Raw genomic sequence first — 27,540 nt, 5'->3', positions numbered from 1 at the left:
GGAATTTATGGTCATTATTTTTCTGAACAGGTTGAAGAAATATGGATACCAACCACAAGTCGACCATCAGCATTGTTTGCACCAGCTTTTTCGTCTTTCAGCTTCTTTTCCACTTTGTAAGTTACTGGTTTTCAGCAAAAGTTTCTCCAGGTTTTAACAGCCTCAGCTTCGAAAAGAAGATTGAATGGAACTCAAGGTAAAGCATATGAACACGTAATGGGCTAATTTAAGAAAAACTTGTTTTGCCATAAAATTATTTAGAATATTTCAAAAACTCCTTCATTTGGACCTATCAAAACTCAAGGTCAGATGTTTCATTTGACATTAGGAATCAAAGGAAAGACAAGTAGGTAGAACTCATGCAAAAACGTTTGTGGACTCAAGAGGCTTTCATAGCCTTGGTAGCTTATGACAAGAGCCTTGGGTGATCACTGACGTCATAAATAAGAGTGTCAGTTGTTAAATCAACAACAGGAGTCACTGTGCACTTGCTCCCCATGTAGGACCTCTATCCTTAACTGAGTTAATGGTAAAACTAGTCTTCAAACAGTACTTTATGTGTCTGTGTGGCTGCAAACTGTTGAGATCTTTACTTAGTATAGAGTTTATCTTCTGTATATAAAGATAATTAAAAATGAATCTTAATGAGGAATGGGATGTGTGAGGGAGTAGGAGGTGGGACAGGAGTGGGGGTGGGAGGGTGGGTATGGGGGTAAGAACCACTATAATCTAAAAGTTGTACTATTTAATAAGTTGTACTTATTTAATAAATTTGTGTTTATTAAATAAAAGCTTTCTATAAAAAATAAATTAAAAAAAGAAAGACACTGGGAACCATCTTTCCAGGAAAACGAGGCAAGTTAAATAGACTTGAGCTGCCGGCGCCATGGCTCACTAGGCTAATCCTCCACCTGGCGGCGCCGGCACACCGGGTTCTAGTCCCGGTTGGGGTGCTGGATTCTGTCCCAGTTTCCCCTCTTCCAGGCCAGCTCTCTGCTGTGGCCAGCGAGTGCAGTGGAGGATGGCCCAAGTCCTTGGGCCCTGCACCTGCATGGCAGACTAGGAGAAGTACCTGGCTCCTGCCATCGGATCAGCGCAGTGTGCCGGCCGCAGTGCGCCAGCGCAGTGTGCGGCCATTGGAGGGTGAATCAACGGCAAAGGAAGACCTTTCTCTCTGTCTCTCTCTCACTGTCCACTCTGCCTGTCCAAAAAAAAAAAAAAAAAAAAAAAAAAAAAAAAACCGGGCTGACTATGGAAGAGTACTATTTTGCACTGTTGTCTGAAATATTTCTGATAAGAGTATATCCTTTGGGAGTGATAAGAGAAGAAATGATCTTTTGGAGTTGGTGAGTAATTTGTGTGTAGTATTGGCTGGCTTAACTAGACCAGGGCAGTTACATTCTACACACCCCAGGGACATGGCGCACAATCAGCAGTCTCCCATTAGGAGTCCTCCAGAATTTAGTCTTCTGTTATATAATTCCAAAGTACAAATTGCTCTCTTTTTTTTTTTTTTAAAAAAAAGAAAAGATTATTTATTTATTTGAAAGTCAGAGTTACAGAGAGAGGGAACGAGAGGCAGACAGAGAGAGAGAGAGAGAGAGAGGTAGGTCTTCCATCCAATGGTTCACTCTCCAATTGACTACAGCGGCTGGAGCTGAGCCTATCTGAAGCCAGGAGCCAGGAGCTTCTTCCAGGTTTCCCACACAGGTGCAGGGACCCAAGGACTTGGGCCATCTTCTACTGCTTTCCCAGCCATAGCAGAGAGCTGGATCGGAAGTGGAGCAGCTGGGTCTGGAACCGGCACCCACTTGGGATGCTGGCACTGCAGGCAGTGGCTTTACCTGCTACACCACAGCGCCAGCCCCTACAAATTGCCTCTTTTAGCAAAAGATGAGTGGAAAAAAATTAGATCTATATAGATATGTGCAGTTTGTTATCCTCACAAGGTTTCAAACACAATGTGCCTGATGACTCTGATCACTTGCTTCAGAGCACATCATGTGCCCGAACATCACAGCCATGGTCATTGTTTTTGTGGTTGTTTAGTTGAAGCTAATGCTAACTGTAGGGTACACTCTGCAAGTCTCTAAAGCTGCATGCTTTTAACTGAAATCTTTTAAAAGTCAAAGACCTCTGCCAGTGTCTTATTGAGAATAGTCATTTTTTAAAAAGATGTATTCATTTATTCACTTGCAAAGCAGAGCAACAGAGGGAGAACAACAAGGAGAGGGAGTGATAGAGAGAGAGAGATCGTGATCTTCCATCCTCTGGTTCACTCCCCAAGCAACCGTAACAACAGCCAGCTCTGGGCCAGATCATAGCCAGGAGCCAGGAACTCCACCCCTGTTTCCCACATGGGCCATCTTTTGCAGCTTTTCTGGACACATAAGCAGAAATTTGGATTCAAAGTGGGGCAGTCAGGACTTGCACAGGCATTCTAATGTGGGATCCAGGCATTACAAGTAGTGGCCCTGAGAATGGTCATATTTGACCTAAAACCTGCTGTCTATCTTGGAGCCAAATTATATGGCAGCATCCACTTTTATAACTCAGATTATGAACAAGTCTTTAGTTGTTTTCTTTTGTGCTGCCTGCTGCTATGTTAGGTTCACGATACTACAGTTTTTTTCATCCAAAAGGCAAGAATTATTTCTCCACATTTTCAAAAAATAAACTAGCACAAAAATATTATTCAAATGCAGTGTAAAAGAGATAGCATTATTTTTTTATTTTGGACAGGCAGAGTGGACAGTGAGAGAGAGAGAGAGACAGAGAGAAAGGTCTTCCTTTTGCTGTTGGTTCACCCTCCAATGGCCGCCGCGGCTGGCGCACTGCGCTGATCCGATGGCAGGAGCCAGGTACTTCTCCTGATCTCCCATGGGGTGCAGGGCCCAGGTGCTTGGGCCATCCTCCACTGCACTCCCTGGCCACAGCAGAGAGCTGGCCTGGAAGAGGGGCAACCGGGACAGAATCCGGCGCCCCGACCAGGTCTAGAACCTGGTGTGCCGGCGCCGCTAGGTGGAGGATTAGCCTATTGAGCCGTGGCACCGGCTGAGATAGCATTATTTTTAAAAACCCTTTTTAATGTGAAGATAGATGGAATGCTGAAAGCAAAGAGGGTGGGCATTATGTTCTCTGATTAAGTTTTGAGTTATTTTTATTTCCTTTTCACTTTGGTTAGGATAGGTAAAGGCATTGAATCTTAGGTAGGTGCAAGCCAGATAAAGAGTGAGATGTAAAAATAAAATGATGAAATTGAAAAATATTTCATATTATTCAGTCTTTTTTTTTTTTTTTTTTTTTTTTTTTTTTTTTTTTTGACAGGCAGAGTGGACAGTGAGAGAGAGAGACAGAGAGAGAAAGGTCTTCCTTTGCCGTTGGTTCACCCTCCAATGGCCGCCGCTGCAGCCGGCGCACCGCGCTGATCCTGGCAGGAGCCAGGAGCCAGGTGCTTTTCCTGGTCTCCCATGGGGTGCAGGGCCCAAGCACCTGGGCCATCCTCCACTGCACTCCCTGGCCACAGCAGAGAGCTGGCCTGGAAGAGGGGCAACCGGGACAGAATCCGGCGCCCCAACCGGGACTAGAACCCGGTGTGCCGGCGCCGCAAGGTGGAGGATTAGCCTATTGAGCCACGGCGCCGGCATATTATTCAGTCTTAACACTACCATTCTGTGATGCAAGAAATTGCTATCTTGGAAATTGAGTTCCTATTTGAAAAAGGAGTCTGGAATTATATAATATTTCTTTAGTTATTCAAATGGTACTTTCTCTCTTGAATGACTCGTGCTTCTGACCTCAGCTTGGTTTACACAGGACTTAAGCTGCGAGGTGGAGTGCAAAAAAGGATAAAGTTAGGCTGTTCCTGAGTGTGTGTGTGTCTTAGTATGTGGCTTCTGGCCTGGAGAAGTGCAAGTCAATACAGCACTCCACAGTTCATCTAGATCAGGAATGTCTCTGAACAATGCTTCATCTAAACCATCTAGTAGGGAAAGATCAGGAGGCTGGAAAAATACACACATGAGAGATTATAGTTAATTATAAGTGAGAAACTGCACTTGTTGCTTATTATGAAAGCATACATACAGGTATTGTGTACATTTTATAATTTAAAAATTATAATTATATCCAGTTGCTTACTAGTGGCATAGAAAGTCCTGTTGTACTGAAGTAGTACTAATTGTTAAGTCTGTTTCACAAATATATGATTAATTAAATCAGTAACCTTAAATTGCTCTTCCGGGCCGGCGCCGCGGCTCACTAGGCTAATCCTCCGCCTAGCGGCGCCGGCACACCGGGTTCTAGTCCCGGTTGGGGTGCCGGATTCTGTCCCGGTTGCCCCTCTTCCAGGCCAGCTCTCTGCTGTGGCCAGGGAGTGCAGTGGAGGATGGCCCAGGTGCTTGGGCCCTGCACCCCATGGGAGACCAGGAAAAGCACTTGGTTCCTGGCTCCTGCCATCGGATCAGCGCGGTGCGCTGGCCGCAGCGCGCCGGCCACGGCGGCCATTGGAGGGTGAACCAACAGCAAAAGGAAGACCTTTCTCTCTGTCTCTCTCTCTCACTGTCCACTCTGCCTGTCAAAAAAAAAAAAAAATTGCTCTTCCAAAAGTATCATCTCTTCATAATCTTTGACAAATATTGAAATATGTTTGGTAGCATTTTTCAAAAAATCTACTTATTTATTCGAAAGGTGGAATGACAGAGACAGAGAGGGAGTAGGGAAAAAGAGAGAGAGTGAGAGAACGAGATCTTCCATCCACTGGTTCACTTTCCACATGCCCACATGGCAGGGCTTGGCCAGGCTGAAATGAGGAGCCAGGAACTCCATCTAGGTTTCCCACTTGGTTGGCAGGGACTCAAATAGCTGAGCCATAATCACTGCTTCCCGGGCCACTAGGAAACTGGATTTGAAAGGACTAGCTGGGACTGGAACTGGCACTCCAACATGGAATGTGGGAGTTGCCAGTAGTGGCTTAACCTGCTGTGCCACAATGCCTGCCCCTTGGTAACATTTTCATATTTCCTTTTCGTGTTAAAGAACCTGCATTTTGCTTTGCCAGGAGTCTGATTTTTAAACAATAAACTGGGAAATTTTTACTAACAAGTGTCTGAAAGTATAGATTTTTATGCAGAGTAGTGCATGAGTATAGGATGCTTGCTTTTCCTGCTCATTGCAAAGGGAGCTGTTTACCTGGGCCAAGCAGCATCCAAGTTTTCTCTAAGTCTATGCCATTTCTATCATCTGAGGGCTTATAATGCTTCCCATTTATTATTTAACATTTCAGGAGAGGGGGAACTTGAGGCCTGAGTGTCAGGAATAAGAATTTTTTTTCCTACAGGGAACTTTATGATTTATGGCTACTAAACACTAAAACAGGTTAATGAAAGAGATTATGTTTTTTCCTTTTATAGAATTTTTGACTAGCAACAGAAATATGTGGGTCTGATTAAGATGTAGTGTTTTTCTGATAAAGGGTATTTATAATTCTAAGCTGCTATATGCTCAAATGGTATGAAATTTCCAGTTGTGTAAACCATATACTTTCAGTTAATTATTCACACCTCAGAATGATCCTTTGATATTACAAAGAATTCTTTGTCAATGCCTTTCATTTACTGAGGATCTCTATGCATTTTCAATATGATTTGTTTTAGCACAAAGTATCTGTGTAGGAATACATCACTTGTTAGGTCAAGTAGATTGTTTTTTTTATGTTACAGTGAAATTGTCTATCAAGCTTGATGTTGGTTGAAATATTTCAAATATTTTTAAAGATTTGGAGCATATCATAGAGAGAAATTTATCAAACACTAATAATTTGTAGAGAAAAAAACTGTGCTACTCCTTTTATCTTTTATTCTAATGAAGAGAAAAAGAAGACTGGAACTTGTAAGCTTCTCAATAAAGCTGTCAGAAATCTAAAATTTTGGGGTTAAAAAAACTTCATTGTGTGGATAAATATACACCATACAGTATAGTTCTCTATTTTAAATTTTATGTATTTATTTGAGAAGAGAGAGAGAGAAAGAGAGCACATGCAAGCAAGAGCACTCCCACCTGCTGGTTCACTCCCCAAATACCTGCAACAGCTGGGATTGGGTGAGGCTGAAGCTGGGAACCAGGAACTCACTCGGGGTCTTCCATGTAGGCAGCAGGAACTTAGTTGAAACCATCATAATTGCCTTCCAGTCAGTGTTAGCAGCCAGATGAGTCAGGAACCAGAGCTGAGCGTCAAACCCAGTTACCCTGACGTGGCATGAGGGTGTCTTAACAGCTAGACTGAACACCCACCTGGGTATAGTTCTTTTAGTGGCATATCATACAGGTTGAGTATTGGCCAAGGCATTACATTAGTAGGAGATATGTTCATTATGTTCATAGAAACTGGCTTTTTATCTTCTAAACCTTGTGCTTTCCATAAAAGAAAACACAACATGCATCTTGTGAACTTTCACTTTCACCAGTTGGGTGTTTCTTTTAAAAACAGAACTTCTGTATAAATTCATAGTCCTTAATTTTTCTAATTAGAAATGCTTGCTTGGCCGATGCTGCGGCTCACTAGGCTAATCCTCCTTTGGCGTCAGCACACCGGGTTCTAGTCCCGGTCGGGGCGCCGGATTCTGTCCTGGTTGCTCCTCTTCCAGTCCAGCTCTCTGCTGTGGCCCGGGAGTGCAGTGGAGGAGGGCCCAAGTACTTGGGCCCTGCACCCGCATGGGAGACCAGGAGAAGCACCTGGCTCCTGGCTTTGGATCAGCGCGGTGCGCTGGCCGCAGCGCACTGGCCTCAGGGGCCATTGGGGGGTGAACCAACGGAAAAGGAAGACCTTTCTCTCTCTCTCTCTCTCTCTCTCTCTCTCACTGCCCACTCTGCCTGTCAAAAAAAAAAAAAAAAAGAAATGCTTGCTTAAGAATGATAAAGGGGCCAGCGCTGAGGCATAGTAGATTCAACCTCCGTGTGTGGTGTCAGCATCCCAGCTACTCCACTTCCAATCCAGGACATTGCTAATGCACCTGGGAAAGCAGTGGAGGATGGTCCAGTGCTTCAGCCCTTGCACCCTCTTGGGAGACCCAGAAAAAACTCCTGGCTCTTGGCTTCAGATTGGCCTAGCTTCTGCTTTTGCAACCATTTTGGGGGGGGGGGGTGAACCAGCAGATGGAAGACCTCTCTGTCTGTCTCTCCCTCTCTGTAACTCTGCCTCTCAAATAAATAAATTAGTCTTTTGTTTTTTTTTTTTTTAAAAGAATGGTTAAAAATTAGTAATTGTTACCCTTATCACAAATCTGTTGCATGAATCAAGTGCAATAATGCATATGAATGTACACTTGAAACTGCAGTATCCAACGTAATCGTCATATCCTGATTCACTCTGGTTGTTTTAAGGCTGTGGAGTTTGCTAAGGCTGGTATATTTGGATGTTGTTCCCAGCTGACTGGAGCAGGAAACTCTGCCATGATGTAGTGAGCTCGGAGCAGTGTGCAGGGTGGTGGCCTTACCGGTTGCCATCTGTCTGCCCAGAGCTCTGTCTACTGCATTGAATGCTTCTGCTTTAGAACTGCTCACCAACAAGGGGCTTGCCAGTTCTCACTGGAAGTTGTAGTCCTTGACATCCTCCTTGTTATTCATTTCAAAAGTAAATTTGTGGCCTTGGCTTTCTAAATGGCAATTTTGTTTTATACTCTCAGATGTATTCCAGTGCTGTATTTAAATGCTTCAAGCTATAATTTGTCCAGAATGTTAAATGTCTTACCAGAATGAGTTAAAGCTTATTGCAAAGACTCTAAAACCTTTGTATGTATTTTGCTTTATTTCAGGATAGTATCTACATGCCATTCTTTGGTGGTTGGGATTTTTGGCCTATACATTTTCTTATTCGATGAAGCTACTCAGGCTGATCCACTTTGGTAAGCGATCTCTTTCCAAGCTAGTCAATTTGATTTATGTTTTTCTATTAATTATTAATAAGAACATCACTTTAAAACAGAAAATGCACTGATGATACATGCTTTATTAAAATGCTTGTGCTTAGATTTATTTAGTATTTATTTTGGCTTGTGTTCATATTTAAAGTGCATTAAAATGATTTATTTTATATTTGAATACAAATAGTAATGACCATTTTGCCTTAGCATTGTAATTGTTATCTAAAACAAGGAGAAATGATGATGTAACATTTATACTGCATTAGTCAGTATAGCCAAGTTATTCTAACTGCTGTTCTGAGCAAAAATGAAATGGTCAACTGGAATAATATCTACTTAAGATTTTGTTTTTGAATTTGTGGTTGACCCATAGTTTGACCTCAGAGAGATGAGATGAGAATTATAGATGACCATGAAGATTTGAAGCACTAATAACAACTATATCTGGCAGTAATATGACAGTTTGTAAGAGGATTCTTTTTGAAAGATTTAAAAGTCATTACAAGGCAGAAATTTTGCAAGGTGTATTTCCTGGCATTATATGAGAAGGTTTAGTTCAGCTTAGTTTGAGAGAAGAAGTGCATTTTGAGAAAGCTCTGCATTGAGATAGTTCTGGGCTCTGGGTGGAGGTAGAGGTTTGGTGGGGGTGGGTAGGGAAATTTAACCTTGGCTTTTGACTACCACCATCTGATTGTAAGGATATTGTTTTTCTCCATAAATAGGACATTTTTCCATTAGAGTTATACTGATATTAATAACATTTTTGTGGGGAAGATTTTTCAAAGTAAGCCAATTTAGGAAATTTAATTCTTTGACCAGATTTTTGTATCATTTACTTAAATAATTTCTAGCTTTTATTTTTTCAAAAATTCATTTTTATTTTTTAACAGGATTTTCAGCAGAACCAGTTCTTTGCAGAAGTAAATTTTAGGAAATAGATTTGATTTATTGGTCATTTTTTGCCATATCAAACATTAAGTAAATATGATTTTCAGTATTTTGTATTTTCTTTTATACCATGATTTATTCTATATCAATTTTCTGGTCATTATTTGCAAATCAGAATCTTTGAATCTTTCTATTTGTAGTTTAGCTGTTTTGAGTTTCATTTTGTGTTAATTTCACAGTTCACATTGTAAGTCGGATATAAAATTGATAATTTGGATTTGTTTCTTGGAGCAAAGAACACTAATAGAGCAAAAGGGTAGCATCTTGATATGTAAATGGGTTGAAACAGAGTGGAACTGGCCTATTCTAAGCATTTCCTAGTTGAGTGATAATAGGCAAATCCCTCTAGTTCTCAGTAGAATGATGTTGATAATATAGATTGAGCATCTCTACTCTGAAAATCCAAAATGCTCCACACTCTGTAGCTTTTTTGAGTGCTGACTTGATGCCACAAATGGAAAATTCTACACCATGAAATTTTGTTTCAGGCATCAAATTTTTTAAAATATTATTTAGAATTCAGGCTCTCTATGTAGGAAACATAAATGGATTTTGTTTGAGAGTGGGTCCTAACCCCAAGATAATGTCGTTTCACATATGCAAATATTCCAAGACCTGAAAAAAATCAAAAACCTGTAACACTTCTGGTCCCAAACATTTCCTATGAAGAATATTCAACCTGTACTATGCTGCCCCAAAATCAGAGGTGGGCTGGATGATGTGTTGAGGCAGTTGAGCCTCTGATTTAGAATAAAGAAAGCATCATCAATAACCACCACCACAAGCCAGCATCTAGAGTTCCATTAGAGTCCTCTTGCAGGACTTATAGATCTTATTATCTTTTGGTAAAGCCATTTAAGTGAAACTTTTATATAATATGTATAAGAAACTGTTTACATAGTTAGAAGTATTCTCATAGCCGACACAATTCTTTGTGCATTGACAGTTTTAAGAGGGGTTGCAGAATTGGAGAGTGAGGCATTCCTTAGGTGACATAATCTCTTTGGAGCATCAACCATAGTGGGCCCTTCGATGTCTTCCAAGCCCACTGTAAATGCCACTGGTTTGTGGGAGCTGCCTCCCAACAGGAAACAGAGCAAACCCTAGGAGGAGCCCCTGGCTCTGCAGTTCTGCAGTCTTGGGTTCAGGAAATGCATTGGGTTCTCTTGGCAGCCCTCAGGAAGTCTGTCGCTAATGTTAGGGAGGTTGACCTGGGTTGGCTTAGGGTGTTTTGGAGGATTATAGCTTTGCTGAGAGTCCAAGAGTTGCTTATTTATCGTCCAGCACACTTTGGAAACTGGCTTGGATCTCAAGTGAACTTCATGGAAGGTAGGAGCTGCCCAAGATCTCATGATGAAAACAACTCATTGTGGACAGGAGGACTAGATTGCCTTGATATGGGGGTTGGGGCTGTTGGTTCGGTTTATCCTGGGGACAGCCTATAGCTGCCAGTACCACTCCCACAGGACAGGTCTGTTCAATTGTTATTGTGTGTTTTATAGTCTAAGTTTATAACTGATAGTGTATCATTCCAGAATTTATAGAAAGTATTTTTATCACATTGAAATTTCATTAGAAGAAAAAAGCAGTAGTCTTTTATAAGCCATGTGCTTATGAAGGTGATTTTTTTTTAACATTATAGGGGTGATCCATCACTTGTGAAGGTGAATATTGCTATTGCTTCAGGCTACCTCATGTCTGGTATGTGGTATGTTATTCAGGTCTATTTTTTACCCCCAATACTCATGGAATTATACAAAGAATACACAGTCACTTGCTTTTGATTTGTTTATTTGAAAGGTAACTTTTAGGACCCATACAGATCCATAAATTACCATGATAAAGTTAGAACATGAAATATACTTTCTTGTTGCCATTCTGGTTCTTACTAAAGATGAGAGTTACCAAGTAGGGCCTCTAACAACCAAGGCATGACTTTTCTTTTTTTAAAAGATTTGTTTTATTTACCTGAAAGACAGAGATTGCAGAGAGAGTGAGAGGGAGAGACAGAGAGATCTTCCATCCACTAATTCACTTCCTAGATGGCCACAACAGCTGGAGCTGGGCCAGGCCAAAGCCAGGAACAAGGAGCTTCCTCCTTATCTCCCATGTGGATGCAGGGTTCCGAGTACTTAGGCCATCTGCTGCTTTCCCAGGTGCATTAGCAGGGAGCTGGATCAGAAGTAGAGCAGTTGAAACTCAAACCAGTGTCCATATGGGATACCTGCTATGCTACAACACTGGCCCCGACATTTGAAAAAACAAAGATTTATCTTATTTATTTGAAAGGCAGAGTAACAGAGAGAGGGGGAGACAGAGGATCTTTCATCTTTTGGCTTACTTCCCAAGTGGCTACAACAGCCAGAGCTGGGCCAGGCCACGCTAGGGCCCTGAACTCCCTCTGGGTGTCCCACTAGGGTAGCAGTGGCCCAAGCACTAGGCCATCTTCTGCTGTTTTCACAGGCATGTTAGCAGGGAGCTGGATTTGAAGTGGAGAAGCCAGAACTCAGCCTTCATATGGGATGCTGGTGTTGCAGGTAGTGGCTTGACCAGCTGTATCATGATATCAGCCCCAACACATTAATGATGATCTGTCTTTGGCTTAAAGAATCTCCACTGTAGTTACTGGAAGCTAATGAAGTTGAAGCCTTAGTAATCCTCACAAAGTTCCTTGAAGTGTGTTTCACTAGTTAAGGCTTTGTATCATTTTGGTAAAACTTACAAAAGTAAGTAAATAGATTTAGATCACTAACTCTATTACATATTCCCCTCTATTTTATTTTCCTTTATGATGACTGAGATTGGAGTGGCCTTTTTTTTTTCATGAAGCAAAGGGAAAACTGAGAATATTACTATTTTAATAGCCATCGGAAGATATGTTTTTGGATTGTCTTAATAAAACAAGAGAGAAATAACAGATCCCTGATACATTTACATAGGAAACCCTGTCTTTATTTTTAACCTTATTAAATAGATGAAAGAAAATTAAAAAATGATGGAATATGAAACAAAAGTCATAACGGTAAGTGATGAACTCAGTAGAAAATTTTCTGTCATTAAGAAGTGAGGTGTAACAACAACAAAAAATGGATTCTACCAAAACACAGTAACTCATTTAGAGGAAGATATAAACTTTGAATAGAAATAATGAGTAGGCTATTGGATAATTTGATGAACCAATTAAAAGAAGGTGAATCATGAATATATTAAAGATTTGCTAATTTGACACAAAATGTCACTGACAAGGATAACAGAATTCATAACATTCCACAGGTCCTGGTTAGTGAGTATTGTCAATTCAGAGAATAGTCACTTCCCAGGAAATCTTACATTAAAAAAAAAAAAACCCAAAAAACAAAAAAATTTGGACCAGCACTGTGACATAGCAGGTAAAGCCACCACCTGCAGTGCCAGCATTCCATGTGGGCACTGATTCCAGTCCAGGCTGCTCCACTTCTAATTCCAGCTCTCCACTATGGCCTGGGAGAGCAGTCGAAGATGGCCCAAGTCCTTGAGCACCTGCACCCACGTGGGAGACCCCAAGAAGCTTCTGGCTTCAGATGGGCCCAACTCCAGCTATTTGGGGAGTGAAACAGTGGGTGGAAGACCTCTTTCTCTCTGCCTCTGCCTCTCTGTAAATCTACCTTTCAAATAAATAAATGAATCTTAAAAAAAAAAAAACAAACAAACATGATTAAGCTGTTTCCAAATAGATATCAATCCAAAGCAATTTACCAACAAGAGTTATGAACTGAAACAAGCTTTTCTAAACCAAACTGAACGGAGAGTGAATTCTTTTTTATTCTCCTGTATTGCAAAATCATTATCATATAAATGGGTACCAAGGATCATACAGCCAAATTATGTAGGGAAGATAAATGTCTTCACAGAGGTGTATCAGGCAGTTAATTTCTAGTAATCACTATTAATTATATTACTTTTCCTGATTTGTGTGTTTGTGGTATTTGCTTTCTTTATAAAATATGTAATTTGATGCTTTTCTAAATATTCATCCCTAGTTTTTTAGTCATAATTTTTAGTTTTACAAAAGAAAGTCCTTACATTATCTAAAGTCTTATCCCACAAAACCTGAATCTTCCTCTGATCTACCTCTTTGAAAACAATGTGTTTCTATATCACTTCTTGTATAACCATTTGGTAAAGGAAATAGTTATGTTAACATTTTGAGCAGATTTTATGTTGTTAAGGTAAGCAAATTATCTTCTGAGTCATGATGTTTAGATTTAGAGCCTTTGCAGGAAATTCATGTCTTGACCTTTGTGCATATCTTTTTAATAATCCTAGTGCTTGGTGATTTTACTGTTTTGAATTAATATTTAATTAAAATTTTTAATTTAAAAAATAAATTTGTTGTATTCATGTTATAAATATGAGTTGATCATTTTGTACCTTTTATACCATCATCTTTTCTTGATTTATTTTAGTGACAAAAATCAGTAATTTAAGCTTATTTTAAACTTTGTTTTATTAAGTCGTATTGTCATTGTCTTTAACCCTGGAAACAAGTTATTTAAACTTTCAACAGATGTTACGTTGCACACTTTATCCTGGGCTCTGATGTTATGTGACACACTTTATCCTGGGTCCTGTACTGAATTCTGAAGGTATCAAAATGCCCACAACTTGGCTCTGGTCCTGGAGAAGCCACAGCAGAGGGGATTTTCAGGGACAGAGAAGCAGGTATTTTAAGATAAAGTGAGCAATCAGACCAGCTGAGGGGTGAGCCAGGTGCTGTGGCCTCAGAGTAGACCGTGATAAATTGTCAAGAGAAAGTTAAATGCACTTGAAGAACAATGCAGCTTTCTTCTCATGTAATATGGTATTTATTTTTCCTTCTTACAGATTTGTTGATCCTCATTTTATATTGGAAAATAATTGGTGACAAATTTTTTATAATCCACCATTGTGCAGCAATTTATGCATACTTCTTTGTACTGGTGAGTCCCCAAATTTCCAGTAGCCTAACAAGCAGGCAAGGATGGGATAGTGACTTCAGGCTGAAATAAACCTAGACATTTGATGCTTAATTTATAAAGACCATCTCCAATGCATTTAGGTATCACTCTCGTGATTTCTTATTTTGCTTATTAACTAAAATAATAACTTTCCATGTGTCTGTATTAGTGTTTTTATTAATAACCGAGAGATAGGCAGATAGCCCTAATTCCTTGAATTTCCACTTTAAATCTTTAGGATTGTGTAGCCATATATATATATATATATATATTTTTTTTTTTTTTTTGACAGGCAGAGTGGATAGTGAGAGAGAGAGACAGAGAGAAAGGTCTTCCTTTGTCGTTGGTTCACCCTCCAATGGCCGCCATGGCTGGCACGCTGCAGCCGGCGCACCGCGCTGATCCGATGGCAGGAGCTGGGTGCTTCTCCTGGTCTCCTGTGGGGTGCAGGGCCCAAGCACTTGGGCCATCCTCCACTGCACTCCCAGGCCATAGCAGAGAGCTGGCCTGGAAGAGGGGCAACCAGGACAGAATCCGGCGCCCCGACCGGGACTAGAACCCGGTGTGCCGGCGCCACTAGGTGGAGGATTAGCCTATTGAGCTGTGACGCCGGCCGTAGCCATAGATATTAATCCATCCTTATAGATGAATTTCCAATTTAATAGCCAGGGATGTGTATAGGTTCTTGAATAAGCAGATAAAGTATTGTTTTCCATTAATTTCCACGTGTAACTCCATGAATATTCATAATTACATTTAAGTAGGGTGGAGCAGTGGAGGAATTTTGCTTAGAGATGTCAGAGTTAATAGAGAGTTCTTGCAATAGATCTCAGGCAATAAAGCACATTAAATTCCAGGTTGGGGTTCTTCAAAAAGCATATTATGAAAAAAATCAAGAACTAAAAATATTTTTAGACTAAATCAAATTTGTTTTAATTATATTTTCCATGAACTTTTTGAAGTACCCTCATATATCTAAACTTCTTTTTCTATATGTACATTGCCAGACTCTCAACTTTATATATCCTGTGTATTTGAGTTCTCCACAATCATTATTTTTCAACCTAGATATACCATCAACTTCCAGATAGATATTTACAGGTAACAGATGTAAGTAGACTAGAAGTTTATGAATTTTATATAATAAATATAGTATGCCATTCTATATTTTCCTTATTTTAAAACTTACGTGTAAATTTCTGATTTTTTTTTATTTGTTGTCAATAAAATCCTTATATTACTGGATATTTGTGACTATGGGAGGATGTTTTAAAAAGTTAAACTAGGCTAATCCTCCACCTGTGGCGCTGGCACTCCAGGTTCTAGTCCCGGTTGGGCCGCTGGATTCTGTCCCGGTTGCCCCTCTTCCAGGCCAGCTCTCTGCTGTGGCCCGGGAGGGCAGTGGAGGATGGCCCAAGTGCCTGGGCCCTGTACCCACATGGGAGACCAGGAGGAAGCACCTGGCTCCTGGCTTCGGATCAGCGCAGTGTACCGGCTGTAGTGGCCATTTGGGGGGTGAACCAACAGAAGGAAGACCTTTCTTTCTCTCTCTCTCACTGTCTAACTCTGCCTGTCAAAAAAAAAAATCCATTTTCCTTTTAGTGACTCATGCAAAGATAGCTGGTGAGTTAAGATGATTTGGCATAATTTCTGCAAGAATCAGATATATCAAAACATCTCTCCATATCACCTATTTAAAGTCACAAATTTAAATAATTAGTATGCATATATTTAAAGCTGTGCTTCTTTTAGTGTATAAATATATGCTTATGTAACAAAAGGTGCCCATAATCACTTCATTTTTCTGAAAATACAGGTCATTTATACTGTACTTTCCTATTGTTTCTCCCTTAGTCCTTTAAAAAAACGAATAGTCTATGCATAGCTATAAAACATATATATCTGCCTTTACAGAGCTCAGAGATTTGACATACAGGCAGTTTGTTGCCTAACGAAGTTAGATCAAAGTTTCAATAGATTATAACTTAATAGTTATAAAGTATAGATGTCTGCTTTTTACAGATCTTCAGGCACTTTGTTTCCTAAGCTTTTTTGCTATAGGACAGACATGCTGCCTAATGAAGGATGTTAACTTTGGGTGCACATGCGAGTTTAATAGCATACTTAGTTTTGAAGTTTATTCTTTGACCATGAGTTGCATTCAGTGCTATAAAAATAATTTGAGCTGGTCAAAGATAATAGGTCATTTACATGCACTAAATGTGAGTGTTCTGAACTGCTGCTCTCTCTCGGCCGCTGGCATCACAGGCTTGGCAAATGGCAGTCGCATGGACTGGCAGGTTGAGTAGTTAATATGTAGGATGAACACTGTTTTTCTCTTTGGTTTTCAATAAAATGCATACTGGCATTAAGAAATTAGTGGTAGTCTTAATAACTTGGTAAATAAAGGAAATCAACCACAGCTCTTTCTCTAAAAACGGTTGCTTTTTTGATATGTCTTCCTATGTTCTTTTGTTTTAATATGAAATAAACTTATTGAATTCAAGTGAATTTATTCATAGGGAAACAAAATTTTAAAAATTAGATGAAGTAGTGAATGTTTATAGATACAATTATGTGTATTAGAGATCTTCAACTTACCCGTTGAATATAAGAAGATATTTTCTGTGCAGTGAATTCTCAGGTCATTCTGTGTGTTATTCTAATCAATATGTGTGTTATTAGTAATCAGTTTATTACTAATTTGTTTAATGTGAATGGTCGTGAAATTTTTATCGCTTATGTAACAAGAACTGGCATTTGGAAAGCACTTTAACTTGATAGTTAGGCAACTGTTTGAGCTATTTGCAGTTAAGCTTTTTTCTTAAATGACTTTGTTATTGGAACAAAATAAAATTTTAAGTGATGAAGAGAAGCAAATTACATGTAGATATTCAATTTATTCCCTACTGAAAGAAATAGTTGAAAATCAAGTTTTTTTTAATTTAAAATATTTAGGTTCTTTATAGATTATAATATCTTGGCCACTATTTTTGTACCTCTGCTATATTTGCTACAGTTCTAAAATTACTTGGCAGAGTGATTTAGAGCTTAAAGATTCTTACTCTGTCTATGTAGAGGTAAAAATCCTACAGTTTGTTTTTCTTGATATTCAGCCTGTACTCCTGGGGTAGCAGGGAAATACAGCAATCTGATCTCTTATTATAAGGGAAATACCATATTTAAGCTTTAATGCCTTATTTTAAGGCTAAGCCACCATCTGTTATATACCCTTCCTGTTCTCTTTGGTAAACTTAGGTTGTATTTGTTCCTTATGAATCACCTTCTCTTCCCAGTCAAACCATACCTTCACAAAAAGAGTTATGATGCCTTTGAAACATTTAAGCTTGAAAATCACCAAGTGTGCATCCTTTCCTAACTCTTCTGCGTATCGCACTGTCTTGAAATCGAATCATTAAGTTACTCTACTGTGATTTAGGGAGAAAATTTGGTTTTCATAGGTCTTCAGGATATTATGTACAGTATGATGCCGTAAGAGTAAGAATTTGTTTCCTGCTTAATGCTTTATCCCAGTGTCTACATTTTAAAAGCATTTTGTAAGCAAATATGTATGCAGTGTTATTGGAAATGAAAGAAATGTTTTGTCAGATTCAGTAAAGTTGTGATTTACAGTATTAGAGTAGGAGACAAGAATGTGAAAATTTTGGCCTTGTGTTTAGTCTGAGGAAGAATCTGCCTGGCAGTGCCTGAAACAAATGCTGTGGCTCACCAACATTTTATTGTTAGCAGGGTTGAAACAGAAAAGCCCTCATTTTAAAAGGATTTTAATAGAATTACCTATTCTCAATCATACACGATTCCTGTATTTCCCCTTCTTCTCCCATTAGTGTAGCCTTAAAGAATTTTAGGTAACTATGGTAACTGTTATGGCTACATTTCAAGATACCAAAATTTCAAAAATTAGCTAGGAAGGTATTAAAAATAACCACCTAATATAGCTTACTAAAGCAAGATTCAGTAGCAGGGTCTGTGTAATTTCTTCACATTTTCCAATTTGCTTTCAGTAAAACATGTTAAATATTTAATCAATGAAAAGTGTTTTTAAAACTTCAATAACATGTTAAATAATTTTTTCTAAGGAAATATTTTCAACTTTCTTATATAATAATGAATAAAAGACTATCAGAGATAAGTCTTGGAGATTGTTTAATAGAATTTCTGTAGCTGTGGGGAGCAATCCGGACTGGACTAAGTTACTCGAATTAGGACTTATTCTATGCATCTGCTCTCCCACAATATGGCGCTGGGAGAGAAGTAAACAGCTTCCGCACAGCTGCCTCCAGTTCAACCAATTAACTGTAGGACTTGCTCCTGATTGGAGAGCAGCGTACTCAGCCGAGTTGGGATTGGCGGAGGAGGACTATAAAGGAGGAGAGAGACGGCATGCACGGGGAACATCTATGGGGAACATCTAGCTGAGGGAACACCCGTGCAGCCCCCGAGAAGAGCCGGCCGGCGGTGTGCCGCTCCCCTGCGGAAGTGGGGAATGTGGCCAGGGGGAACTGCCCTTCCACGGAGGTGGAAGGGATAGTAGCCAACCCGGGAAGAACCAGCAGCAAACCCGGGGAGGGCCGAGCAGACGAAAGAACAGCGCAGGGTTCAGTGTTGCTCCTCCACGAAGAGGGGGAGCGACATAATGGTGCCGTGACTCGGATAGGAAACCTGACTCGGATAGGAAACCTAGGACGGATAGCAAACTTAGGAGGGAAGAAACGGGAAGAATTGGGAAAATATCGGAGAGACTAGCAAACAGCCTAGGGAAAAGCCGGACGAAAAAGGAGCCGGAAGAAGCTATTGAAAGCCTAGGCATAGACTCAGATACGGACTACGGGGGGAAGCTGGGAGGAATCTCTAAGGTCGAAAGCGAAAGTGAAAGCTAGAACAAACAGACTCGGACGCGGACTGTGGGGAGAGGCCAGGAGAAATGAGGGAGGAATATCGTTGGAGGAAAGCTTGGGGAAACATACCGGGTAGAGAAAAATGTTAGGGAAATTGAAGCCGCGGGGGGCAGGCCGAGGCGGAAACGAAAGCCACTTTGGGGTTCTCAAGTTAGCCCGGGAATAGGGGGCGAAAAGTTGAAACTAGAAGCTGAGACGTAAGCCAGGTTGGGATCCGTCTGATTAGCCCGGGGAGCAAAGGACGGGAAGCCAAACCGTGGGGCGGAGACGTACGCTGGGTTGAATTCGCCAGGCTAGCCCGGGGAACTTAGATTGAATCCTAGTGGCGGAGACGCAAGCTACGCTGTGTTACTCGCGGAAGCCGCCGCGTGCAGAGAGAGCACGGGGCGTGAATAGATAGGGAACGCTGGCGTAGGCCGTGGTTCAGACGCGAAAGGGTTAAGCGTGGAGACCGCGGAGCCGCGCAAAGCCGGGAAGCTGCGCAGATGAGAGAGGCGCGCGGGCTGAAGCGGCGCAGAGCCGGGAACCCGCCGGCGGGGCGAGGTGCCGGGAAGCTGCGGGGATAAGAGAAACAGAAGTTTTAGAAGTAAAGTGAGAGAAATAGGAATGCTGGAAGATAGAAGTGAAATGGGAGAGGTAGGAATGCCCGGAGATAGAGAAATAGAGAAAAATAAGGCCTCCCCTCAACATGCCAATTAGAAGGCTTGGATTCGGTCTGCCTAATCAAGTGAGGCGATGAGCACCTGCGGGCAGCTAGCAGCTTATGCGCCACAGGTCACCGAAGACAGGCACGAATTAACATCAGTAAGGCTTCCCCACAATACAACAATATTAAGCTTGGATTCGGTCTGCCTGATTTAAGGCGGTAAGCGCCAAGCAAGCAGCTCGACCAGAGTATGAGCTGCAGGTCACCGAAGATAGGCACGAACCAACACTAATAAGTTTCCCCCACAATAAGGCAATGAGAAGGCTTGGATTCGGTTTGCCTGATAGGTTTTGTAAGCCCCTGCGGGCAGAGCAGAGCATGCGCTGCAGGGCACCGAACACAGGCACGCATCAGCGCCTAAAAACCTCCTCACAATGGCGAAGAGAGGACCCGGATTCGGTTTTCCTGATTGATAGGACTTGTAAGAGCCTGTGGCAACTCTAGCAAGTAGAGCAGAGTGTGTTCCGCGGGACACCGAAGACAGGCGCGTATCAACGCTAAAAAATAAAAAGAAAGGGGGATCTGTGGGGAGCAATCCGGACTGGACTAAGTTACTCGAATTAGGACTTATTCTATGCATCTGCTCTCCCACAATATGGCGCTGGGAGAGAAGTAAACAGCTTCCGCACAGCTGCCTCCAGTTCAACCAATTAACTGTAGGACTTGCTCCTGATTGGAGAGCAGCGTACTCAGCCGAGTTGGGATTGGCGGAGGAGGACTATAAAGGAGGAGAGAGACGGCATGCACGGGGAACATCTATGGGGAACATCTAGCTGAGGGAACACCCGTGCAGCCCCCGAGAAGAGCCGGCCGGCGGTGTGCCGCTCCCCTGCGGAAGTGGGGAATGTGGCCAGGGGGAACTGCCCTTCCACGGAGGTGGAAGGGATAGTAGCCAACCCGGGAAGAACCAGCAGCAAACCCGGGGAGGGCCGAGCAGACGAAAGAACAGCGCAGGGTTCAGTGTTGCTCCTCCACGAAGAGGGGGAGCGACATGTAGCCATTTAGGAAACTATATAGAAGCACAAAGTAAGTTTATTATTCTAATTGAGGGATTGACTGTAGCAAAATTAAGTGGTCAGTTTAAGCAATATGTTATAGATTTTCATATACAGAAATATGTTATATGCTTGCATACACATGTATATACTTGTGTGTTTTCTACCTTGAAATTTGCAAGGACATTCACTTTTTAAATATTTATTTATTTATTTGAAAGCAGAGTTACAGAGAGACAGAGGCAGAGAGAGAGAGTGTGTGAGTTCTTCATCTGCTGGTTCACTCCCCAGATGGCTGCAGTGGCCAGAGCTGCGCCGATCTGAAGCCAGGAGCTTCCTCCGGGTCCCCCATGTGGGTGCAAGGGTCCAAGGACTTGGGCCATCCTCTATTGCTTTCCTAGGCCATGACAGAGAGCTGGATTGGAAATGGAGCAGCCAGAACTCCAAACAGTGCCCATATGGGATGCCGGCACTGCAGGTGGCAGCTTTTCCTGCTACACCATAGCACTGGCCCGGGAAATTCACTTTTTAATATAAAGCGTCTCAAGTGACCACTCCCACAATTTGCTAACATAAATAGTGCTCCTGTGAGAGTTCCTCAGTCTTGGTCGAACAGGAGTTTCAGTCCAGTCTACCTACCTTTCTTGTCCTGAGATTACCCTTTCATGCTCGTTTCTGAACGCTAAGTGTAGCTCTGATTGGTGTAGTGGAGTTTCCCCACAGAGACGGCTCCCTTTCTTTCTCTAAGCTTGCTTGATTTCTGAATTCTGTTTTCATTTCAGTGCCAACAAAGAAAACAGTTGATAGAGATTATCATACCTACTCTAGTCAATATTTTGCTCTTAATTAGATTTGTTTAAAGCAAATTTAAAATATGATACTACTTCTATAAGGCATCTAGAACAGTCAAATTCAAAGAGACAGGAAATAGGACAGTGGTTACCAAGGGCTAGGTGGAGAAGATCATAGGAAGCTATTATTTAATACATGTTAAGAGTTTTGTTTAGGACTGTGAAAAGGTTCTAGAGGTGAATAGTGACGGTGCATGACCACCAGTGTGGATGTACTTAATGCCACTGAGATGTATATTTTTAGTTGAAAGGAAGATAAGAGAGAGAGAGCAAGAGAGCGAGTGAGAGAGAGAAATCTTCCATCTGCTAGTTCACTCCAGATAGCTGTAACTTGCCTTAGTCAGGAGCCTGGTACTCCCTGTAGTTCTCTTGGGCTATCTTCCACTGCCTTCCCAGGCACATTAGCAGGGAGCTGGATCAGAAGTGGGACAGTGGGCCTGCACTGTGGCACAATGGATTAAGCTACTGTCTGTAGGGCCAACATCCCGTATTGGCGTGAATTGCATCCTGGATGCCCAACTTCCCATCCAGCTCCCTGCTAATGTGCCTGGGAAAGCAGCAGAGGATGGCCCAGGTGCTTGGGCCCCTGTACCCATGAGGGAGACCTGGAAGAACCTCCTGGCCCCTGGCTTCAGCCTGTTGTGGAAATTTGGGGAGTAAACCAGTGAATGGAAGATCCATCTCTCTGTCTTTCTCTCTCTCTCTAATTTTGACTTTTTTAAAAAAGTGGATCAGCTGGGACTCAAACCAGTGCTCATATGGGATGCCAGCATCACAGGTGCCAGCTTAACCTGCTGTGTCACAGTGCTGGCCATGTGATCTATATACTTAACAATTGTCAAAATAGTAAATTTTTTGTTATGTGTATTTAATTATAAACTTAAAAAGCAGTACTATCAAATGACTGAAACAAAGTTATGAAGGAGAACTAATATAGTTTGGACAATGCTTTCATTTTAAAAAAAAACTGCATACTAGACATACGTAACAGACAAAACAAACATAAAGAAGTTAATACTGATAAATGTTAAGTTTAACCATGTGCAAGAAGGGAGAAAGCTGGAAGCAGTAGATGACAACAGTTGAGTTGCATCAGTACTATCTCACATGCTGAAAATGAAAGCTGTTTTCGAATTGAGACTATTAAAGGAGGCACAGTATCCAATTCAAACACAATTTTACTTTGCCTTGTCAAACCACACCCTAGAACATCATCCTCTGAAGTTCCTAATCTCATGTACGTTGGGGCAGAAGCCATTGGGGAGAACTACCAGTTAACTGTGGAGGGGAGATTAGATTAGGCAGCTGTTGCCTTAACAGCAGACAATTAAAGAACCCAGAGATGTCAGCCTAGAAAAGACGAGAAGTTGGAGAGCATGGGGGCTTCAGAGTGTCCCTGGAAGAATGAAAGGATGAGGTGGAAGGGGGTGGAGTTATTTTGGATTAATTCAGAAATTAAGATGAGGACCAATGAGGGTAGTAAAGATAGGTAGGGGAGACTTCTCTTGTACAAAGGAAAGACATCCCCGATGTTTGGCATCTTCTAACAATGAAATGGTCTTTTAAAGTAGCTTGTCTTCCATAAGATACCTTCAAACAGATAGAGACTTTAAGTATCCTTAAAGTTCCATTCTGATTCTGAGATTCTGTGATTCAGCTGTCCTGCTGAAATGATAATTTAGTTCTTTTTTAAAAAAGATTTATTTATTTATTTGAAAGTCAGAGATACACAGAGAGAGGAGAGGCAGAGAGAGAGAGAGAATGAATGAATGAGGTCTTCCATCTGCATCTGCTGGCTCACTCCCCAATTGGCCACAACGGCGGGAGCTGTGCCAGTCTGAAGCCAGGAGCTTCCTCCGGGTCCCCCAAGCGGGTGCAGGGGCCCAAGGACTTGGGCCATCTTCTACTGCATTCCCAGGCCACAGCAGAGAGCTGGATGGGAAGTGGAATAGCCGGGTGTGGAACTGGCACTCATATGGGATGCTGGTACTGTAGGCAGTGGCTTTACCCACTAGGATAATTTAGTTCTTTTTTTTTTTTTTTTTTGACAGGCAGAGTTAGACAGTGAGAGAGAGACAGAGAGAAAGGTCTTTTTCCATTGGTTCACCCTCCAAGTGGCCGCTATGGCCGGCTCTCTGCACCGATCCAAAGCCAGGAGCCAAGAGTCTCCTCCTGGTCTCCCATGCGGGTGCAGGGCCCAAGGACCTGGGCCATCCTCCACTGCCCTCCCGGGCCACAGCAGAGAGCTGGACTGGAAGAGGAGCATCCGGGACAGAATCCGGCGCCCCAACCAGGACTAGAACCCGGAGTGCCGGCGCCACAGGCAGATGATTAGCCTAGTGAGCCGCGGCGCTGGCCAGATAATTTAGTTCTAATACTAACTAAACAATGGAAGGTAAACACTATGGTATGTTGAGTTCTTCAATAAGCCCTGAAGAAGGGGTGAAAGCAGCTGATATGTCTTTCCATTCACTTCTGGGAGAGAGAAGAGGAAATCATGAAGCCGTTGACCCAGTCTCATCTTGTCAATAGAACTTTTGGGTAAATGGAACACTGATATTGGTTGGAAGGAGGAAACCTGAATTCTAAAATGCCCTTAACAGAATGTCACTGGATGAAGACTGCCTATTTTAGAGACCCCAGGATCTATAGGCACAGGAGACTGTCCAGATTTCTGAGGGTATAACATGGCATTTCTAAGTTAAAACCTCCCTCCTATGTAAAGAACTACTTGAACTTCACTTAGTTCTGGGCCAGGTCCTAATGTTAAACACAGCAAGGAGGGACCCGGGTTGCCAACTGCCCTTGATGGTCCCAGACCTGCTTCATCTGAATTAGTGATGGCTTCTATCCATGTATCATTTAGTAAAGATTAGACCCTGTTTCACATGGATCTGATTTGGCAGTCCAATCCTGTGTCTTCACTCAAATCTTCAACTCTGTCTTGTGAGTGAATAATCAAAAACCAGAAATGATTAAAGTAGACAGTTACTAAATATGAACATGGATTTTTGTCCCCAAATCTCAATTCTTGATTAATGGTACTCTTGAAAGGTTTCCCATGAAAATATTCTAAGGCTCTATGTCAGTCTCTAGACTTAAGAAAGGTGCCCCATTACTGCTACTGCAGAATATAGTCATGTTTTTATCTGGGATTCCAATTTGAGATGCCAGAATTGATTTCCTGCCAGTTTACTGTCCTAGTGGAGCGTAGTGGGGAAGGGTGCCCATCAGTATCTAAACCAATGGCGGTGGCACAGTATTTAGCACCATACTAGTAGTAGTATGTATCTGCTAACATTGATTATCATTCTCTCCTGCCTTCTGAACCTCTGGTCCTACCGGTTCTTAGCTAGTAGACACTTAAATTTCTCATGGTAAAAAATGCAGATCCTTATAGTCACTTTCTGAAAAGGTAATTTTCTTTGATGCTATGGAAGGGATCAGACAGGCCCTGCTTTGTTTTCATAGTCACGCAGAGGCTGTGGCAAGTGTGGGTTTTGCTACAGTATGTGCAAAACCCCTTAAAAGTGCTTAGGGAGGTGGAAACAGCATATCACTTTTGAATTCTGCCTTAATTTACTAACAGTGAAGTAAAAACATTTATCATTTATTTTAAAAATTAGGGCAGATTTAAATCTAGTCTTTTAATAGCATCTATCTCACTTTTATTTCAGTAGGTTTTCTTGAATAGGAGAGAGGAGGATAAGGCAGCAAGGCATTGCACATAACCTGGAGTTTGTCTTACGCTACCTATGCCTATGGAAGGATGTGTCACACATGCTGCTGTCTCTCGGGGTGTATTGGATTAAATGGGTTGAGAGTCACTGATGTATTATATATGGGATAAAAGAATAAAGAAGTAAGATTACTGAAGTGTATTTCTGTACCTCAGTGTGGCTCACAGAAGTTTTGAATTAAGGGTAGAGGATAAGGATGGGGGTTAAGAATATGATAGAACATGTGGTTTCAATTAGAATTTTGCGTATGAATGTACTATATGTTACAAAGATGGGATCAAAACTAAAATTTAAATTTTGTTTTGCATATTGAAGTATTATGTAACAACAGATTCACTACTGTGTTAGAATCTTGTGTTAGAAAACGTAGTGGATGAGCCGGCGCTGTTGCGTAGCAGGTAGAGCCGCTGCTTGTGGTGCCAGCACCCCATATGGGCACCTGTTCACATTCTGGCTACTCCACTTCTGAACCACCTTTCTGCTGATGGCCTGGTACAGCAGCGGAAGATGGCCCCTGTGGTTGGGCCTCTGCGCCCTCACGGGAGACTTGGAGGAAGCTCCTCTTCCTGGCTTTGGATGGGCCCAGCTCCTGCCTTTGCTGTCATTTGGGGAGTGAACCAGCAGATGGAAGATCTCTCTTTCTCTCTCTGACTCTGCCCTTCAGATAAATAGATCTTCAAAACAAAAAAAGAAAAACGAAGATTAATGTGATTGTGTCAGTAGGGCACAAAGTCCAACACAAAGGTCCTCCTATTGACGAACAATATGACATTTTGATCATCAACTAGAATACTGACTGGTTGATTAAAACCCATTGACTCATGAGTTGTTAATGTGATAAAACAAAATCAGGACATTCAGGTGGGAAGTTCCTGCTTGAGGTCTCATGTCAATGCTGTTACATGGCTGTTGGGGCTGGAGTCATCTAAGGACTCAGCAGGCTTGGATGTCATAGAGGGGCTGATACACGTGGCTGGCCGTTACTGCTGGCTCTGTGCTCCGAGGGTGGGATGTTGATCAGAGCATCTATCTGTGGCCCCACAGTGTAGCTTGGGCTTCATGTGTTCTGAAAGGGAGCATTTCAAGGGGAATTATTCCAAGAGACCTAGGAGGAAGCTGCAAGGCTTCTTATAACTTCAGATGACTCAGAACACTATTTCCACTGCATTCTGTTGATCAAATGAGTCACTAAGGATAGCCTAGACTCGTGGGGAGAGAAAAAAGCCTTTACCTCTTGAAGTAAGGAACACGCACACAGAGTGAGAAAAGGAACTGATGAATTGATGGCGGCCCTTCTTAGAGACGGTCCACATCTTAACTTGTTAATGCTAAATAACATCATGCAATGATGGGTAATAATTTAGCTCTCATGCCTCTTTTTGCCTTCCCTTGTTTAGAGGTGAATGTGGTTTTGATTTTAAAGGTGATGTGTACCATGCCATCATTCAATAAATTCAAAGGAGCCAACTTCTCCAGCTTTGAAGCAGGTTGCTGGCTTCTGCTTTCCAAATGAGTACCAAATATAGTCATTGGCGTTTGTTTATAAGTATGTTGTTCAAAAAAATTAAAAATAAGTATTTTTAAATTAATTTAATTTTTTTAATTAATTAGCAAGCAACGTTCACCTCAGGGAACATGGGCCTGGCGCTCAGCTAGGCTTTACGGGTAGAATAATGAACAAAGCCCAGGCAACACAGGTTTTGCAAGAGGCTGTGTGCTCTTCACAGACAAGCAGCCAGTTGTGTGGAGACACTGGACCCAGCTGAGAGGAAGAGCTTTTTTAGAGGAATGTAGCAGGTTGTGGTGGGACCTGGTGAGGGTGATTGAAACCTTCACAAACCACAGCTTCAGAGAAGTGGGAGAGCTAGCTCCTCAAGCTTAGACACCCCCAGATTTCTCTAGGCTGGGACTGCAGTCCTCTCACATTAGTATTCAATAGGATTTCTTGGTAGTGGTAGTGGTGGTGGTGGGGCTATTAAAATACAGAATTCTGGACCCATCTCAGTATGTCTGTGATGGGGCCCCAAAATATGTGTCTCTAGCAAGTACCTGAGTGCTGCTGCTGCTGCTGCCACCACTGACTAGCAGTGAGAGAACTAGCCATTCTCTTTGGGGACAGGAGAGAGAAATGATGAGAAGGGCTGGGATGTTATGCTCATTGTTTTTTTAAAGGCTATGTTTATTTATTTATTTGAAAGTCAGAGTTAGAGAGATAAAGATCTTCATCTGCTGGTTTACTCCCCAGATAGCTGCAATGGTCCAGGATGGGTTAGGGCTGAAGCCAGGAGTCAGAAGCTTCATCCAGGTCTCCCACATGGGTAACAGGAGCCCAAGCACTTATATCGTCTTCTGTTACTTTCCCTGGCCTTTAGCAGGGAGCTGGGTGGGAAGCGGAACAGCAGAACATGAACTAGTGCCTATATAGGACGCTAGTATCACAGGCAGCAGCTTTACCCGCTATGCTACAACACCGGCCCTAATACTTA

General features: G+C 41.8%; 1 protein-coding gene across 10 annotated transcripts in view; it reads left to right on the top strand.

Moving 5' to 3' along the window:
* TLCD4 (TLC domain containing 4) overlaps positions 1-27,540 on the top strand; it is an 86,827-nt gene that overhangs the window by 38,974 nt on the left and 20,313 nt on the right. For 8 of the 10 annotated variants that reach the window (XM_070078006.2, XM_089337048.1, XM_089337044.1 and 5 more), the window contains exons 2-5: positions 31-196; positions 7,812-7,901; positions 10,510-10,568; positions 13,731-13,825. In XM_070078006.2, the coding sequence (XP_069934107.2) occupies positions 42-196; positions 7,812-7,901; positions 10,510-10,568; positions 13,731-13,825 (399 nt within the window). In that variant the 5' untranslated portion in view covers positions 31-41. The remainder of the gene's footprint in view (positions 1-30; positions 197-7,811; positions 7,902-10,509; positions 10,569-13,730; positions 13,826-27,540) is intronic. The other 2 variants (XM_089337047.1, XM_089337049.1) reach the window with 2 other exon arrangements.

This window comes from Oryctolagus cuniculus, chromosome 7 (assembly GCF_051225735.1).
Source record: "Oryctolagus cuniculus isolate XC-2025 breed Fujian yellow rabbit chromosome 7, ASM5122573v1, whole genome shotgun sequence".
Classification (NCBI taxonomy): domain Eukaryota; kingdom Metazoa; phylum Chordata; class Mammalia; order Lagomorpha; family Leporidae; genus Oryctolagus; species Oryctolagus cuniculus.
Note: the sequence above shows the minus strand (reverse complement) of the source record. Positions and strands in the feature narration are given on the sequence as shown.